Genomic DNA, 19,424 nt, shown 5'->3' with positions numbered 1-19,424 from the left:
TGCCCCCCCTACTAACCCCCCCCCCCCCCCCCCCCCCCAATGTTAAAAATCCAAATATATCCCTTTAATTTGTATTAAATTAATCGTAAAAAAAATCCTCCAAAATCTCACCTCTCACCAAAATTTTTGGTAAGTAATCTTTTTCTCCCGAATATCACTATCGGAAATTTCATTTTTGAAATTATCGGTATTGATAAATACTAACAAAAATTCCATTCCTTTTTGAAATTTTCGTTACAATTATTTTCAGTGAGGAACAGAAGAGCGAAAAACACCGTTGAACATTCTCGATTTTGACCTCTTACACAATCTAATAGGGGAGCTGCCATCGATCTAAGTTTAAATGGACAACCACACATTGTAGTTGAAGTTCTTGCGTTACATTTATTTGATTTATATTTTCCACCTCTATCACAACCAAAAATTAATTTTGATTTATTTCCTCTCTTTCCGATCTCTATGTCAGAGCGAGTAATAATAACCGTTACTCCATTTTGTCGGTCAACCTCTCTTACCCATGATATAACAGCTTCTCGTGACTCAAAAATTTGATCATTGTGAATGCTTCAGTCAAATCTATATATAATGATGTTTTTTTCATCCTTACTTCAAAAAATAATCTAAAAAAAATCTATTAAAATAATAATAATAATAATACGTATCGGAAATTTCAAATTTTGAAATTTTCGATAGAGTAAAATTAATTATCAGAAATTCCAAAGCACAAAAATTCCAGTAGTATAGATAATGTACCAAAAAATTTGTTGGTGAAATTTTCAATAAATAATTTCTACTACCGGAAATTTTGGTAATTAGGTGAAATTTTGGAGTAATTTTTTTTATCGTTAATTTAATAAAAATTAAAGGGACATATTTAGATTTTTAATATTTTAGGATATAAGTTAAATTGAGGTTTATAAAATCCAACTTTCATTAATTATTGTATGTTTTAAATGCCAATTGATTCCCTAATTAGATTTGTACTTGACGGAGGTTATTAAATTAAAAACCTTAATTAATTTGAATTTAATATTTTCATAGTCTATGTGATATGACTATTAAATGTGATATGTATCAATTTTACGGTTTGATAATGAAGTGTTTCAAATTCATTATATTTGAATCTGATACGCTATATTTAAAATTATTTAATAACAATAATAAAGAGTTATTATTAAATATTTATGACTCTTTATTTTATTTAAATATGATTTGTATGTCTATCGTGAAAATATAGTTTATTTATTTATTTATTTTAAATAATATAATGGGAGGTAACATCAAGCAAAATCGTCAATGAAAAGGGTTGAGAAACCAACATAAAATCGAAGACATGAAAATTATTTTATTTTATTTTATCTTTCGCGTTAGTGATCATAACTATATTATCTAATATTATATTATTTTATGTATGTGATGCATAAAATATTTATTATATGTTTAATTATGTCATTGCATGTATGAGATGTATGCTAGCATGTTTTATATTTTTTTATATGCTTTAAATTCTAAGAGTATGTATACATATTTGTTGAGAGACGTTTGTATAAGATACAAAAGCCGGTGAGATCACTTAATTAAAAATCTCTCATCAAATATTATGTGTAATGTCTTCTGATGTGTGACACTCGTCAAGACCAATATTTTATAGTGTGAGTCATGTTAAAGCTGAGCATACTAAAATATCTTCCAATTTAATTTTTCGAGTTAATAGTGAGGGTTGTCGATTTGAATAAAATAGTGGGAGCGCATTTAATAAAGTCATATTAAATATGTTTTAATCATGATACTTAAATTTTGCATGTTTACGTAATTTAAATTATCATGAAATTGGACATAAAGTTAACGGTGAAATGTCCTTGAAAAGGACAAGATATTTTTAAAAAGGTACTAAAATTTGTGGATGATCCTCATAATTTAAGAAAAATTGTACATTTTGAACAATCGAGACTTTAGTAACTTGCTCCTATAAGGACCGAAAGGGTGTTTGTAAAAAGCATCAAGTCAATTATATAATTTATTAACGTAATATTTTCATTGAAGAAGATCTTGAAAGACATGAACCATGTATTATTGATCTCAAGTTGTTCATATGTGACTTATATGCTGATAAGTTTAAATATAGTTATTTGATTCTTATATACCTTGACATTAAACTAAACAAGTTTATAAAATGTGGATTTCTTAACTTCGTTGCATTTACTATTGATTATAGTAAATAAGTGTTTGTTTATCTTATTAAATATAAATTAAGAGACTTTTGAAGTTTTCAAAGAGTTGAAGAACGAAGTAGAAAATTATATTGGCGACAATATTGAGATTACATGATAATAAATACTTAAGCTAGAAGATTGACGACTATCAAAATTAAACCTTGTTAGACCCGATCTAATTTGTTATGAGTTAGTCAAATATAATAACTCTTTATGAAATATGAATTTTATACAATAATTTATTAACTAGACATCATGTTCCAATAGAGGCTATAAAGATTCCATATGAGATATGGAATAAGTTGAAAGACCAAAAACAAGAATTATGTAGATTTGACTTGCCAAATTTAGTTGTTTTTAGATAAGCTTGAAACTAAACTAAAAAAATGTAATTTTTAGAATATCCTCAAGAAACTACCGTTTCTACAAAGTTTCTAATGATGGGTTTGCTATGGAAACTAATGTATTCCTTAAATGGGTTAAAGTTCCATAGGAACTAGTCGAAGAGTTGTAGAAATTGGAGAAATCCAAGCACTATAAGAACTATATGTAATGAAACATTAATTGAGTCGACAAGTTTTGTGGATATGTCATTTAACAATGTTACACAAGATCTAAAGAGATATGTCACGCTTTGTTATCATATAGAATGTGTGAGAGAATCCATGTGAAAAAAAAGGTTGGACCTTGATAGAGTTGCCTTGATGGATATAGGTGGAAATGGGTCTTCAATTGAAGACTAGAATGAGTGGTATAGTAAATATCTTTAAGCAATGTGTGTTAAGAAATATTTCATCCACATCTTTGGTATAGATTATGGTGAGACTTTCTCTTAGTTAAGATACTTAAATCCTTCATAAATTCGCTTGTGATCTTGTGTACATATAGAGGTTAGCGAGAGCATTATTGATTTTGGTCTTATACGTGAAAAATGTAGAAATTATCAAATAACAGTAACCCTGCAAAGTGTAAAAGCATAGTTTGAAAATGTTTCTTGATAAAGGACTTTGACAACAATTCCTAATTGTTAGGATTCAGGATATATAGAGATAAATTTATAAAGTTGTTTGATCTTAATCAACATACATCTGATAACATCATAATGATTTGTCTAGGAGATAATTTTCTATCTCATCACTTGAAAAAGAATACATGAGAATGATTTTATTTGTTGTGGAAGTTGACATTATCATGTACAACGTTGTAGTTATTAGACCATATATCTCATATATTATGAGCATAATGAAAGGTACCAGTTTAATTTTAGTAAATGTCACTAAATTGCAATCAAGAGTATCCTTTACTATCTAACTCACTAAAGACACATTCTTGATAGATGGTAATGAAGAGGTCATTGCAAGGTACTACATTGAAACTACTTCCAAACTGATAAAAAGTAACTTAAGATCATAGTTTGGATTATGCTTTGCAAACATTGTGGTATTTTGAGATGGAATAGTTCCAAATCAAGGATAAATTGCTCTTGTATAAAGTTGAGTATATCTACTTTTAATGTGATTATAAAGGTATTTAGATGAGAAAATCATTTTGAATTTGATGTATTTTTTATTGTCCAAACTTCATTAATCTCGTTGTGATGATAATGCAATAATTATGTAAGGTAAAAAAATTTCAATAGTGATCCAAACATATACTTATGTGTTTATATCCCATTCGATAGATGATTGGAAAAAGAAAAGTGAAAAAATGTGCAAAGACTACACTAAACAATAAGATAAAGCAGTCTCTTGCTAAGTAGTAGTATCGTACTCACACTAAATTATTGAGTGTTACATTGATCCCTGGTTGGCTCTAATGCTAGTGGGAGATTTTTGGTGTAAGCCCTAGCGTCAGCCCATTTTATTTTGATTATTATTCGTATTATGAATTTAAATCATATTTCTAATATTGGTTATATCTGCAAGACATCATTTATTATGTTATTAACTATATAATATAATAAAGTCTTTCGATATATAGTTCGTTTATTAGAAGATCAAGTTTGACTTGATCATGAGACCCTATTGTACATTAGAATATTATTCTTAAAGTATATGTTGTCAAAGTATTATTGTTAATTAGGAAGGCAATAATACATCGAGATTATTATGAGATTAAATTGATAACTACATCTTAGGGTCATGGATATGAGATATCAAGTCATCACATACGTATGAATATTAGGAGTAATATTTATATAATATTTTATACTGGATTGACCTTCCATGAGAATGCTACATAACTGTTATATAAGTGTGATTAGCGATTTTCATGCGACCATAGTGTGAACAATAGTTCCACTTAAAGTCACTACGATCCCTACATAGGGAGGTGTAGGCTTCAAAGCCACCAAACATTGTCTATAACAAGACAATCATAAATTGATTATTAGACCTACAATAAATCATGTGGAGGGTTTTGAGTGATGTTAATAGGATTCGTCCCTTCTACATAACATAAGTTATATCTTAGGTCACTCGATAGAGTGAGACCATGGAAATGCATAACCATGCTAGAATGGATCAATATGTGATATTAGGTCCATTGGTTTTACGTGTCTACTCTGAGATGAAGAAATAAAGAAGTGACCACTACAAGGATGATGTATATTGTAACTTGCGATCAAATAGACATTTGAATGATGGGAAAATTACTATAGAGTAAATATCGGACGTGGTAAGATTTAAAACGTATCAATGATTTTCTCATGATTTGGCTAGTAATGATGCATTCCTAAATGTCAATCATTGTTTATAATATTTTATATTAAATAAACTATATATAATATTTAATATTATTACCATTTCATTGAGTAGCTATAAGGGTCACATGCATAGAACATTGACAACAAAATTAATCATTAAATTAAATTAAATTTGATTTATTAAATTTTAATCATATTAAATATGATTTAATACACTAACATATTTATAATTTATTTAATTGAATGTGATTTGATTAAATTAATGAAGACTGACAATCAGTTTAATTAATAAGTTGTATTTAATTAAATATAGTTTTTTAAGACTTATTTTGACTTAGGTCTAAAATAAGAGTCTTAGGATTTTAGTGACTCATTCTCTATAAATAGAAAAAAAAAAAGTACACTCTCCAAATAATTTTGATTGCCATGATCCTCATAGAATGACTAACATCTCGTTTTGTTTTGTGCTCATATGGACTATGTAGAGACGCCGCTAATTTCTACATTGGTGATGAAAGTTAAAACATGTTTCAAGAGAGATGCTCCATGTTGGTGATTTGTCTCCTTGATGCTTCAAGAGGTAAACAAATGAACCCTTCTAGTAAAAAATTTTGCTTATGTGATTCTTGGCTATGAGATTTTTCCACTCATGAGAATCATTTTAATAGAGTTTTAAAAGTCTATCTCATGATTCCCTAACAGTTCACACATATATGCATCATTTAAAATTTTCATGTTCCTAAAACCCAACCCATTTTCAACTTTTGGTTTGCAAAATTTCTCCTAGGATATTATAGGACATTTTCATTACACATTATTGTTTTCCCATATAAAATCTATGCATCTCTTTTCTGCCTCATCACAAACAGATATAGGGATCAACGTTCTTTGCATAATATAGCCCATAATGCTTTCAAGAGATGAATGAGCAAGAGTAATTTGACCTGCGAGAAAAAACGTGCTAGCTTTCCAATAATTTAGTTTTTTCTTCATTTTATCAATGACAAAAGTAAAAGAGACTTTCGGTATACACTTGTGAAGATATGTGCACCTTAATATATACCAAGATATCGAGTCGAAGAAATTCCAAGGATTTGACTTAAAATCTCTACTCTATCACTATTGGTTTTTTTTGGAGAAGAACATTTTTGACTTAAGAAGAACAACTTTCTATCCAAAATGGAAACAAAATTCCTCGAGAGCTTCTTTAATCATAACAACCTTGTCTAAAGAAACCTCCGCTCCCAATATAGGATCATTAGAAAAACAAATACGTAAAAGTTTAGGATCTTTGCCTCGACCAAACTTTAGTGGTCGCTATTTTCCTTACTCAACAAGATCTTGGATTTTATGACTTAGTCACTCCAAATTCAATACAAAAAGATAAGCATAGATGGGGTATATGTTCCTTGGTCCTCTAGTAACATCAAAGCAATTAGTAGTAGCACCATTCCAATTGATAGTCATAGATGTAGTAGAACTGCATTTCTTCATGAAATTAGAGGTATTAACTGGGATTTGCAAAATTTCTAACGTTTCCATGATAAAACTCCACTTAATGCGGTCATAAGCTTTCTTGAGGTCCAACTTCAAATTCATGAAATTGTTTTGGCCTTGCATATGATTCAAAGAGTGAAACGATTCCTACAAGATTAAGATATTGTCCATCGTAGATTTGCCAAGTATAAATCTACTTTGGTTTTGGAGACCACATATGGCATAATCTTCCTAAGTTTGTGAGAAATAATTTTTGACATTATTTTATAGTTCACATTACATAAATCAATATTTCTAAGGTGACTAACTCTCGAAGGGTCATCATAAATAGGAATTAAAGTGGGTAGAATTTGGTTTAACTTCTTGATTTTGTGAAGATGTTCAAAACACTCTATAATCATTTTGTGAATAGATAGACCTAACGTGTTCCATTGGATTTTAAAGAAAATAGGATGGTAACCATTTGAACCAGGTGATTTGTAATTTCTCATACTAAACAAATCACATCTAGTCTCCTTCAGAGTAACTACAATTTCCATCATAGTCTTATGAATATCTAGAGTAGAAGGAAAACAAGCAGATGTAACAAATGATGTCATGTAAGTCATCAATAATTTGTATAAATCCGAGTAGAAATGTGTAACCATCTTCTGTAACTCATCTTCATTATATATCCAAATATTATTTTCATCTGCAAACATTGAGATTTTGTTATTTCTTCGTTGAATAGTGTATATGTGGAAAAATTTAATGTTCTTATCTCCAAGCATCGTCCATTTACTCTTAGCTTATTGGTACCAATAACACTCCTCGTGAGCTACTAACATATTGTATTATTCTCACAAATCATTATGAATATGTGTCAATTATTCATTATACCCATTCATGAAGACTTTAGGCCTTCAAGTACTTTGAGTAGACGTTTCTTCCTTTGAAAAATGTTGCCAAAAATAAATATATTGCATTGCTTCATATTAGAAGAAAGTCTGTTGATATTTTTATTCCACTCCATGGAAGGGACCTAAGAGTTTTGGACTTGAAACTCAAAGCTAGGATGATCAAGCCACACTCCAAAGAACTTGAAATAATTTCTATCATGTTGGACCATGTCCTTCTCATTCGTTATCAACCACAAACCATAATGATCATATGTATGAATATGAAAGCGAGTAACTAAGTTGGACAAAAACAAGCATTGCCAACTTGGGTTACAAAGCAATATGTCCAATCCTTCTTTCAGTTCCCCCTTCTTCAAGTAAAAGGGTTGCCAAAAAATCGCATGTCCATGAGACCACAATCACTAATACACTCAGCAAATGTGGCACGCAAATTTCTACTAATATGAGCACCTCCAACTTTTTCATGATCGAAGAAGATTGTGTTGAAATGACCTCCAAGAAACCAAGGACTTCAAATGGACATACTCAAGTCTCGGAGCTCTTGTCACACCTTTTCACGGTTACCCATATTTGGACATGCCTACACAATATATAACACCCACCTATTGAGAGAATTAGACGATATCCTTAAGTGGATACAATATTGAGAAGAACATGTAACAATATTTGATGGACAAAAAGTTTTCCGTAAACACAAAATTCCTCCAAAAAAATCATTCGCCTCTACATGAACACCATCATCAACGAAATTCTTTCTCACAACATTTTCAGCTTTAGAGACATTTATTCTAGGTTCAAGAATAGCAACAAAATTTAGATTATACATCTTAATATAATCCTTCACTAAATTGAGGAAGTGTTTTCCATTCACTCCTTTGTAATTCCAAACAAAACAATTCATTGCAATTTAGTAAACAACTCTCACAACAAAGGAATCAACAAGGTGCTCACAAGGAGAAAAATCCAACTCTCACAAAGGAGAGAGAAACATCCAATACTCTCACAAAGTAGAGAACAAGCATTAATAATCAATATGCGGCGTATAAAATCATGTTACCGAAACTCCAAAAACAACATTACTAGAATTTCAAGGAGATTGGTTAAACATTAATTCCATAAAAACACTGAAAGTACATACTATAGAATGGCTGCCCTAGGAGGAGGAGCGACGATGCAAGGAGGCGAGGCGACGAAGAAGGGCTTAAAGAACAACGACACAAGAATGGGCTTTACCCTCATGCCTATGAGAAATCTGAGCATGCCAACTTAAACTCACCAAATCTCTAATACAACACACTAAGGTAGGAGTGCTTTCATTAAAATTGACTTTCTACACTAAGGGGAGTGATTCCTTGATTTCAAGCAAGCTCCATGAATGTTAAAAAAACACAAGAAACGAGGACAAACTTGGTAATTTAAAGCACAAAATAAATAAGTTGAGGAAAGAAGTAAGTCACACAAGGTAGCTACATCTAGTCCCTTCACTTAGAAGAATTTTCTCCAATAATTCAAATTGAATTACAACATTTAACTTCAACAACTTATGTCTACTCAACTTCTAGTTTGCACCTACAAACTGTTGAGGAAAACAGTCACTACCGAGCTAAGTTACAAATGAATGAGTTTAGGTTTTTTTTGAAAAAATCTCTCTCATGAGGTTGTTTATCTTGTAATACTTTCAGATTTTTCTTTCTCAACACTTTGATAAATTTTGAATGATTGCATAATTTTATAGTGTTGTTGTGTTGCGTGTAGTTTTTGTGTAAATGTTGTGTGTTGGTTTTTCTTAGTTCACTGCTGCTCAAGTAAGGAAACATGTTCTTTTTAGTGTTTTTAGGGTATGACCTTTATACTTAAGCAGAAGACAACCTATATCTTCATGGATTTCAGCAATAAACCGTTAAAGATAAATTTATTCATTGAGCTCAAGTAAGATCACAATCCCAAAATCACTCTTCGTAACTTGAATAAAAACAGAGGAAGCAGAGGGTACATGATCAGAGGATAGGATAATTAGAGTATTGTCTTACAAACCATTAGAGCATGCAAATTATAGATTATTATCAGAGTATGCGCACGACTTGTCTTCTCAGAGGATTAACTACCATCAAATCACTTACTCTCATCAAAGCGTTAACTTATTTAGAGTTGTTGACTTCTTCAGAAACGTTAACTTTTTCAGAACATTGACTTCTTCATGAGCGTTAATTGAAAGTTGACTTTGTTTAGAGGCATACGAATCAAATGCTTGATGTAGTCATCGAAGACAACTTAATCAGATGCTTGCGTGCATCTTCTAAGGCAATCAAAGCAAACCATTGCTTGCACCAACATAGACAACTGTAGCAGACCATTGCTTGCACCAACAGATGTGCGTATCACCAAACTTAGAAATGTAGAGCATAGAAGTGGAGTCTTGGTGTTCCTTTCTATTAATCTGATAATAGGAGGATATAACATACTATCATACACAAACACTTGATCTTAGAATTGCACACTTAATTAAAATATTAGTGCATCAAATTATTCCTACAAAATATCTTTTGTTATCGTCAAAACAACATAACAAATTGTTCTTCAAACCATTTTAGTTCTAACACTCTATCCCTAAGTACATACCTCACATCTCTTCATGTAGAACAGTACACACCAATAACAACCCTCCACAACACCAAGAATCCACCTATCTATTTTAGCACCATCTTAATTCAGCTTAACCCAACCTAGCTGAAAGGTTTTCCATCTAATAAGGGTAGGTACACACTGATGGTCGGTCATGGGAATTTTAAAGTTGCCCTCAATCTCTCCTACCTTCTTGACAGTAACATAGATATGGTCAATGGGTGTTGGAAGTCATCTTTATAAAGTACTTTATTCCTACAGGTCCGTAGATATCTAGTGTGCTTCATGGAAATGTCCAATGATGTTCTTGAAGATCCACTCCCTACAAGATAAAGAAAAGAAATTAGACTTTTTTTTAGACAAAACCAACCTAATTCAAACCTGATCATCCGCTTTCCCACAAGCATTCTGGTGGAGAGATACCAACTCCCCATTTACTTCTACGATGATTAGGGAAAAGACACACATGCATGACCATCAACATGAAAGTTTAAATATGATGTGGTCCCTTCCAAGCCCACAAGGCCTTTCAATCTCCAACTACAAGTTGATAATTGCTCCAATGAGTGTGATAAATGCTCTAAACTGTGAAATTTATGGTGGACTTTCTGCCTCAACCAATCATATTTGGGCCATCCAACTCGATTGGAGCAAGCATAGTTAGGATATGAGAAATAATGCATATGAGGAGGTTGTCAATAATAAATGTGTGATTCCAATCCTTTGATAGAGTTAAGACATGATGCCCCCATTAGAGTCATATCAATGATAGGTTGGGTGAAAGAAGTTAAAACTAAGCCCCCCCTAAAGGCTTGCTTGTCCAACCAAAAGTTGATTTCATTACCATCCCCAATGTCACACAATATTTTGTTGAAAGTATCCCAAATGCCAAGTAAATATTTCCAAAGAGGAATCATACATTTGAGAGCTTATGGAGGTTCATAGGTCAAGATCCTTGCCATACATACTCATGAAAACCTTGCACCAAAGATCATCAGTTCTGTTAATAAGATTCTAGAGCATTTTCAAGAGGAATGTCTCATTCATTTGGTGAGGACTCTGATCCCAAGACCCCATCCTCTTTAGCTAGACAACAAACCTCTTATTACACTAAATGTAGTTTGAGAACCTGATGAGTATCTCCCCACAAAATGCCCCAATGAATTTTGTCTATCTCAGTCACAAAAAGTCTCAGGGAGTCTAACATACTTCATGTGGTAATAGAGAGTAAAACTTAGCACAAATGTCAAAAGGGTAACTCCATCAACAAAACTCAAAAATTGTTGCTTCCATTCACTCAACCTATTTTGAATCTTAAATAATATGCATAAATTTTCCTCTCATAGTTATACTAGGGGCAATGTTAACTCCAAAGTTACCCACAATGAAAAAGTGGAAATGGATATTCCTGTAAAACTTCATTCACAATATTTTTTTAACCACTACTTTTTTTGAAATATTAAATTGTGTCAAACACTTTTTTATTTTTACAAAAATATTTAGGAATCAAATTCTCAACTTTATATTCATTGATAAGTTATTTTCAAAAATAATTTTTAAATCTATTAAATAAACAATCCTTAGGAGTATGAGTTGATAAAACAAATGTCCCTTAATTAAGATGCCACTTGAGCCACATCTTAGGATCCTTAAGGCACTAGTTGGGAGTTTAGGAAGGAGAGAGGAGGATTTTGGGGGAGGAGAATAAAGGAAAAAGGAGAGATTTTTTTTCTTCCAGAGAATAATAAATTAATGTTTATGATTAGTATATTTTTAATTATTGAGAGTATTATAACAACATAAATTAAATTTAAAAAGTTTAACAAAGTCCTCCAAAACTTTCAAAAATCATCCTCCAATACAATTTTTAAGTTCCCAAAAATTAAAAAAATTTATATTATGAAAAAAGTAAACCCCTCACAACACCCCATTTCCAAATCCTTTTTTTACAAAACTGTCATCTCTTAAACTCTCAAACAATCGAAGACATGTGTATATATAAACAATCAAATTACATTTTACTAGTACTAGATAGATCAATTAAGGATAAGTATGAATTATTATCAACACATGGCATGCTGAATTATCAAAAACAACAATGATTGCATCACTAACACGATGATTACCCAAATCCACCCACCCTTTGAATTCAAATCAACAGAAAAATCAAATTAAACAAAGAAAAAAAATTAAATGTAAAAATAAATGGCGTTGTTGCTGTAAATAAATAACAAAAGCAAAATTAAACTATTAATAAACTTTACTTAACAATAAATTTTTCCGTAGAATATGAGTTTGAATCTTAACTAAAACGATTATTGACTATAATTTATTATTTACCTCTTAATCGAATTCTAAATTATTAAGGTTTATTCTTACGAAGATCGTAAAATAAAAAAATAAAAAAATAAATTGCAATTTTAGTTATTTTATTTTTACTGATTCACGAAATTCGTCATCCTATTTTAAAAGTCGACACTCAAATTTTTGAACTAAAAAATAACGACTTAATATATTTTTAATGATGTGACATACAATTATACGATATAGAACCTTCCAGATGCATTAATTATTTATGTTATTAATTAAATTAAAAATAGGAAAAAATTCGAAGTTGAAATATAAGTTTTTACAACGTTTTATTTCAATTTTATGAGTGTTAATATTCTACATCGTCGTATCATATATCACATTATTTAAATTATATTACGCCATCATGTTTTAGTTAAAAAATTAGAAAGAAAGACTAAAACTGTCGATTTTTAAAATAGAAGAATCAATTTCGTAAATCAGTAAAAACACTAAGACTAAAATTGCAATTCATCTAATAAAAAAAAAAAAAAAAAGCAAAAGCAAGAAAAAGTATAGTGAGGGGGAAAAAGTGAAAACGGGCCGGTTGGTAGTTTTGAAATTCAAAAGTAAAAGTGGGCTTATGGGCCCACCTGATTCTTCAATTCAAAACCCAGAAAGCCCATGAAAATCAGACCAAACATATCGAAGCAAAGAACCAGCTCGTTGGTGGAGAGAGAGAGAGAGAGAGAGAGAGAGAGAGAGAGAGGAGAATGGTTGGTAGTGGTGGTGGTAGTTCATTGACAGGGTTGCAAGAACATGTGAAATTAGCAAGAGATTACGCTACTGAAGGACTCTATGATACTTCTATCATCTTCTTCGATGGTGCTATTGCTCAAATCAACAAGTAACTACTTCTTTTTTTTATTTTTTATTTTTTACATTTTTCATTGTCAAGTTCATTCCTTTATTTCATTATTTTTCATGGGTTTCAATTGTTTTTTGTATTTTGACACTGCACATTAGTTTAATTTTTCTGATGTGTATTCATTTTACCATATATTTATACTATATTAACATTGTAACTTTAAAGAGGGCTAGTGATTTATGAATGAGATGTTAGAACTCTTTTTCTGTTGAAGGTTAGCTATAGTTGCAGTTTTATGAGGGTAGATCCTTGGCAGTTTGATACTCCTTTCATATGTAAGCAAAAAAAAAACAAATAAATACTATTTGTCGAGAGTGAAATATAAGCAAAAAGGGTAACTTGAAAAGTTGATGTAGCTGATCTTAAAATATAAGCAAAAATGATACTTGAAAAGTTGATGTAGCTAGTCTGATCAAATAAATCAACTTTTCAGTTAATGATTTTGCTTAAATTTCATTACTGAGTGAGTAGTATCGCACACCCTTTAGGAAAAGTAGTTTGTTTCATTTAATTTGTTCAAAGTAATAGAAAAAAAATAATTGTGTTCTCTAAGTTGTCCTTTATGAGAATTTGTTCCATTAGAAAAAAGAGTTATTGGAAAAATAAATTTTAAATTAATGAAAGGGTATTGTAGGAATAATTGGAGTAAATGTGGTAGAATTAGTTAAGTTTTGCTTATTTTTAAGACCATAAAAGTAAACTTTGTTTGTTGCTTATATTCGAGACTAGAGGGAGTACTAATTAGTAACATTTCTTGATATGAATTAATTGGAGTTTAGGTATTGTGTTGTTGTTAGTTGGTTTGGTCAATTGTACACTAGCTTTGTAACATTACTATTGCTGGAGTTATATTGTGAATAGAGATCTACTTCGTTTCTTGATATGGACATTTCTTTCAAGAAACAAAGAGGGTTTCTACTTGCAGTACTTATATATAAATTTGTAGTATAAAAGTATAACATTAATTCTTGAAAGTGTAAATATGTATCATAATCGTTTTATACAAGTTTAAATTTTTGTATTTTGAAAATATCGAATTATTTTTTAGTTTTGTTTTCAATATTATCATAAATCTCTCTGTCTCTTTATGCAAGTAACTAAACAAGCATTTGACCAATATGAATAGCCAGTGACTTCTTTATGGATTTTTTTGGCAATATCATGGGTAGAGGGCATCTTGTAGGGTTGGGGTTGTTGGTCTGTGATGCTTGATAAAGTTTGATTTTAATGTGATTTCAGGCATCTAAACACGGTTGAAGACCCTTTAATTCGTGCAAAATGGATGAATGTTAAGAAAGCTCTACTTGAGGAAACTGAAGTTGTAAAGCAACTAGATACAGAGAGAAGAGCGTTTAAAGATAACCCTATTGGAAGACGCCCTCCGTCGCCACCAATTTCTACAAAATCATCCTTTGTTTTTCAGCCATTAGATGAGTATCCTACTTCATCGAGTGGTTCTTTTGATGATCCTGATGTATGGAGGCCACCTAGTAGAGATACTGCAGGTAGAAGACCCGCAAGGGGTGGTCAAGTGGGTTCTCGAAAATCTCAACTAGATGGAAAATGGGCTCGGGGTGCTACAACACGGACAAGTACACCTACAACTGGGCGTGGTGCAAAGGCTGGTGGTGCTTCAAGCAAAGTTAACACAGGGAACCGAGCATCTACTACCGGAAAGAAAGGCGGTGTTTCAGGAAAGTCTAGCAAGACAGATGCAGTTGTAAGTTTCAAATTCAATTAAACATTTCGTTGGACTGCATTCTCTGTATCACATTTTATTGCTGCAAGAACTTATTCCTGTGGATAATTTATTTGGTGGTCTCAACCAAATATTTATTATGTGCTTGATCCTACAGCACAATAATTGACTAAGTTCTTATGAGCACCATTTAGTATTGGTGGACCTATGACCAATAGACATATTTCTTTTTCAGTTTTCTTTCCTTTATTCAATTTACTTTACTGTTTTACAACAAAAAAGTATAGAATTATGGGCTTTGTGAGAGGTTTTGGTGTCCAAGTTTCTCACACACTGCATAGCATGCTTAGCCTTTGTTTATGGCATCCCTGACTAGTGTATGAGTAGTTTGGAAGTCATAAAACTTATATATGCAGTTTTGTCCTTATAATTTTGATTGTCATCGGCAGAATGGCGATGCTGAAGATGGGAAGTCAAGTAAGGGACAATATGACGGCCCTGACCCTGAGTTGGCTGAAATGCTTGAAAGGGATGTGTTAGAAACCTCTCCTGGAGTGAGATGGGATGATGTTGCAGGTCTTACTGAAGCAAAAAGGCTTTTAGAAGAAGCTGTTGTGCTTCCCTTATGGATGCCTGAATATTTCCAGGTAACCATGAACAACTTCAGAGTTTTCTTAAAAAAAACAGCTTGCCTGAAGTTTAGAATCCAGTTAATTGTGGTTTATTTATATGAGACTGTGTAATTGTTAACCTTGAGTCAACTCGCTGATACACACAATTCTACGTTTCTCCACTGCCTGAGTGCATTAACTTGCAAGCAGTAGCAACAAGCAAGCAGTTGCACAGTAACCAAAGTCTACCAAGTGCAAAACGGTGCAATTTTGTTTCTATATGAACTTATGCTATTTTGTTTCTATTTGAACTTAAGTTTACTTGTGTATGTTCTGAATCTTAATCTTGTGTCGAGTTATTGGTTATAATTATGAATGTCGTTATGATTTTAGAGGTTACAAACTTACAATCCTAGGATTTTATTTTACGGTCCCTCTTCAAGTTATGATCTTACATTTTGGTAGGATCTTACATCTGCGTTACAATCCTCCGAGTTACGATCTATTGCCCTCCTCCTGATCCTACTCCAAGTTATGTGTATGACAACATTGATCATGATAGTTAATTTCAGAATTTAAGAGTTTATACCCTTCTTTGGCTATATGATGTACAAACCTTGCATATAACTCTATTTGTGTTTTTTTTTTTAATGTTTCATTTCTATTCCCATTCTTTTAAGCAAGCTCTTATCACACCCATGCATTTGGATCTTACTGAATGAAATATCTAAAAAATATTAAGACTTGCTCCACTGAGCTCATTATTTCTGTTTTTTCAGGGAATTAGGAGACCTTGGAAAGGTGTCCTTATGTTTGGTCCTCCAGGAACTGGAAAGACACTTCTTGCTAAGGCAGTTGCCACTGAATGTGGGACCACTTTCTTTAACGTTTCTTCTGCTACTTTAGCTTCTAAATGGCGTGGAGAAAGTGAGCGAATGGTGCGGTGTTTGTTTGATCTTGCAAGAGCTTATGCACCAAGTACAATTTTCATTGATGAAATTGATTCTCTATGCAATGCTAGGGGGTATGCCATTTTTTGCTCTTTTAGACATCCATCATTGATCACACACAGTTGTTTTTAAAACTTATTTATTCTTCTATTTCTCTAATCTTCATTTTATCTGGAATAGTTCATGTAGTAATACAATATCATTTTTCATATATATTGACCTGATGAGTTCACTCTTGATTTGTTATGTATCCGAATTCTATAGTTATGTCGCAATCTGATTGAATTGACTTCTATTTCATCAGGGCTTCTGGAGAACATGAATCATCCAGAAGGGTGAAGTCTGAGCTTCTAGTTCAGGTTGATGGTGTGAGCAATAGCGCAACAAACGAAGATGGTAGTCGAAAAATAGTAATGGTCTTAGCAGCTACTAACTTCCCATGGGACATAGATGAGGCGTTAAGGTTTGTATTCGGTTTTCTGTATTCTGTTCAAAACTAAAAACTGTTGATTTGGTATGTGTGTCAGATATTTTTGAGAGTAATAAATAGTCTACACTTTCTGATCTAATTTGATGTTTTAATGTAATGCAGGAGAAGGCTGGAAAAGAGAATATATATTCCTCTTCCAAGTTTTGAGAGTCGTAAAGAGCTGATTCGGATAAATTTGAAAACTGTGGAGGCAAGTTGTGGTTTTTCATTGCTACTATCTTGGCTTATATAGGATACATTGATGCTAAAATAGTAAAACTTGAATGTTAGAGTTGATGGTACTCATCTTTCACCAGGTGGCTCCTGATGTCAACATAGACGAAGTGGCTCGTCGAACTGAAGGCTACAGTGGAGATGATTTAACAAATGTTTGCCGTGATGCTTCATTGAATGGAATGAGGCGGAAGATAGCAGGAAAGACTCGTGACGAAATTAAAAATATGTCAAAGGATGAAATTTCAAAGGACCCTGTTGCGATGTGCGATTTTGAAGAAGCTTTGGTGAAGGTCCAACGAAGTGTTTCTCCGGCCGATATTGAACGCCATGAGAAGTGGTTTAATGAATTTGGATCAGCATAAAGACTCACTAATGGTAGTGTTGTTTTTTTATACTACCACTTTGGTTGTCTTTTGGGTAGATGAGTTGTTTGTATTGTTTGTTGATATTTGATTTGTTTTTTCTGATGGGTTTCATTGATGTTTTATGGTGTTGGAGGATTTCAATTGTTAATTTGTATCTTTGACCAATGAATATTGATGTAATGTAATCTAATATGAGTTTAAAGATACTGTTCTCTCCTTATGCAGTAAACCTTAATATTTGAATTTCCAACTTAGTTATTTTTTTGTCTAATTCTATTTGCAATGTAAATGTGCATACAACTTCTAATCCATGTCAATTCAGAATTCAAAATATTTTAAACTTTTTTTATTTATTTTTATTTGTCTCAAAAAAGAGCCTACCAGCAAACCTTCACACCTAGAGTTGAAAAGAGAGCCTATCTTGTAGTATTTTATCATTTGAGTTGTATTTATGAGTAAATAAAAAATGTCATTAATAACATGGCAAATTTGAATAAAAGTGGCGTTCAAAATTGGATTCTCTTTTTTTTTTTTTTCTCTATCCATGTTTTCCTCTCAAAACATGCCATTATCTAAACATGGATTTAGTTTACTATAAAAACGATATAATCATTGTAGTTAGTAAATTAGAGTTGTTAAAAAAATTGATTAACACTCATTTTGAATTTGTATTATGAATTTGCTTTGTTGATTTTCAAATTTGAGTTTTCCAATTTTCACGAACAATTTCGATATAAAGATCACAATAATTATATAATTTTTTAAACTAGAATAAATTAGGGTGAAGAGATAATACACTTTAAATAATAGTTTGTCTTTTCCTTAATTAGGCCAGTTTTTTATGGACAAATCTTAATAAATTAGCTGTAATGATAGTTTTTCAGAATTTAAACTTCAATTCTCCTTATAATTTATATGACGTCCTTTAATTTACCAACCGAACTAACCAATGAGAACTTTTATTATGACTATGAATGACAATGCACTAAGGTTGGTTGATCATGTGGGTAGCTAACGGCAATCTCAACACATGATTGATTTATATGAATGTCTTCTTTCACTTCCATAAAGGTAGCTTAACTTGCTTGGCCAAAAGCCATAATATTTTATATGTTGGTGGAATAGATATAAGACATGAATATAGATTTTAGCCTATAAAACTTTTTATACATTGGATTTTGTACTAGATTGCATTTTTTTTTACCAAGTTACTGTTATTAACACAGGTGCATCATTTTTTTTTTTGAAAAAAATTTAGTGGTAAAACTCCTACATAGTAAATGTAGATAAAGGGAGGTGTTTTGGGGTTGAACTCGAATTCTGATATATATATATATATATATGCAGGTACCATATGAGTTATATTTACAAAACTGAATATCAATTTTCTATCGCAACTATTTGAAGATATTTAAGCTTAATAAATAAAGAAAATGTTGAGCATTCTCTATTTCTTTTGCATCCAACATATTCTTGTGTTCAATATATGGTCATGAGTTCGATTTCTGATCGATGTGTGCGGAAAAACATTTGTTCCGATATGTGAACTCATTGAAAATATTTTTTATTAGTCTTCATCTTTCGGTTTAAGGATCTCTTAAAAACAAATAAAATATTTTAATGTCAAATTACTTAATTGGAATTTTGCACGATCAATTATGTATTTTATTCAACTTTAAAAATAAACAAAAATATATCTAACTAAATAGATATATCTTTTTGCTTATATTTACCGACTCATATGAGTACAAAATTAGCGTTGTAAACCTGTCCCTCTCAACTTAATTCTTATGCTTAATAAACTCTTGACATTGCATAGGACTCATCACTTTCTTACAATTAATATTTTAAGAAAAAATATAATAGTAATAGAAAAAGGTAAACGAAATGGAATTGGTAAACTCAAGAGTCTCAAATTAATGTAGCTTATATATATATATA

The 19,424-nt window shown here is 31.4% G+C and overlaps 1 protein-coding gene across 1 annotated transcript; it reads left to right on the top strand.

The window, feature by feature from the left end:
* Window positions 1–12,906: 12,906 nt before the first annotated feature.
* Window positions 12,907–17,703, top strand: LOC101496688 (katanin p60 ATPase-containing subunit A1). The gene is made up of 7 exons (XM_004506817.4): window positions 12,907–13,131; window positions 14,392–14,872; window positions 15,301–15,498; window positions 16,242–16,486; window positions 16,717–16,875; window positions 17,005–17,092; window positions 17,199–17,703. Exons 1-7 carry the CDS (start codon window positions 12,998–13,000, stop codon window positions 17,478–17,480), a joined length of 1,587 nt encoding a protein of 528 aa, XP_004506874.1. The 5' UTR covers window positions 12,907–12,997; the 3' UTR covers window positions 17,481–17,703.
* Window positions 17,704–19,424: the final 1,721 nt, after the last annotated feature.

Source organism: Cicer arietinum, chromosome 6, assembly GCF_000331145.2.
Source record: "Cicer arietinum cultivar CDC Frontier isolate Library 1 chromosome 6, Cicar.CDCFrontier_v2.0, whole genome shotgun sequence".
Lineage (NCBI taxonomy): Eukaryota > Viridiplantae > Streptophyta > Magnoliopsida > Fabales > Fabaceae > Cicer > Cicer arietinum.
Note: the sequence above shows the minus strand (reverse complement) of the source record. Positions and strands in the feature narration are given on the sequence as shown.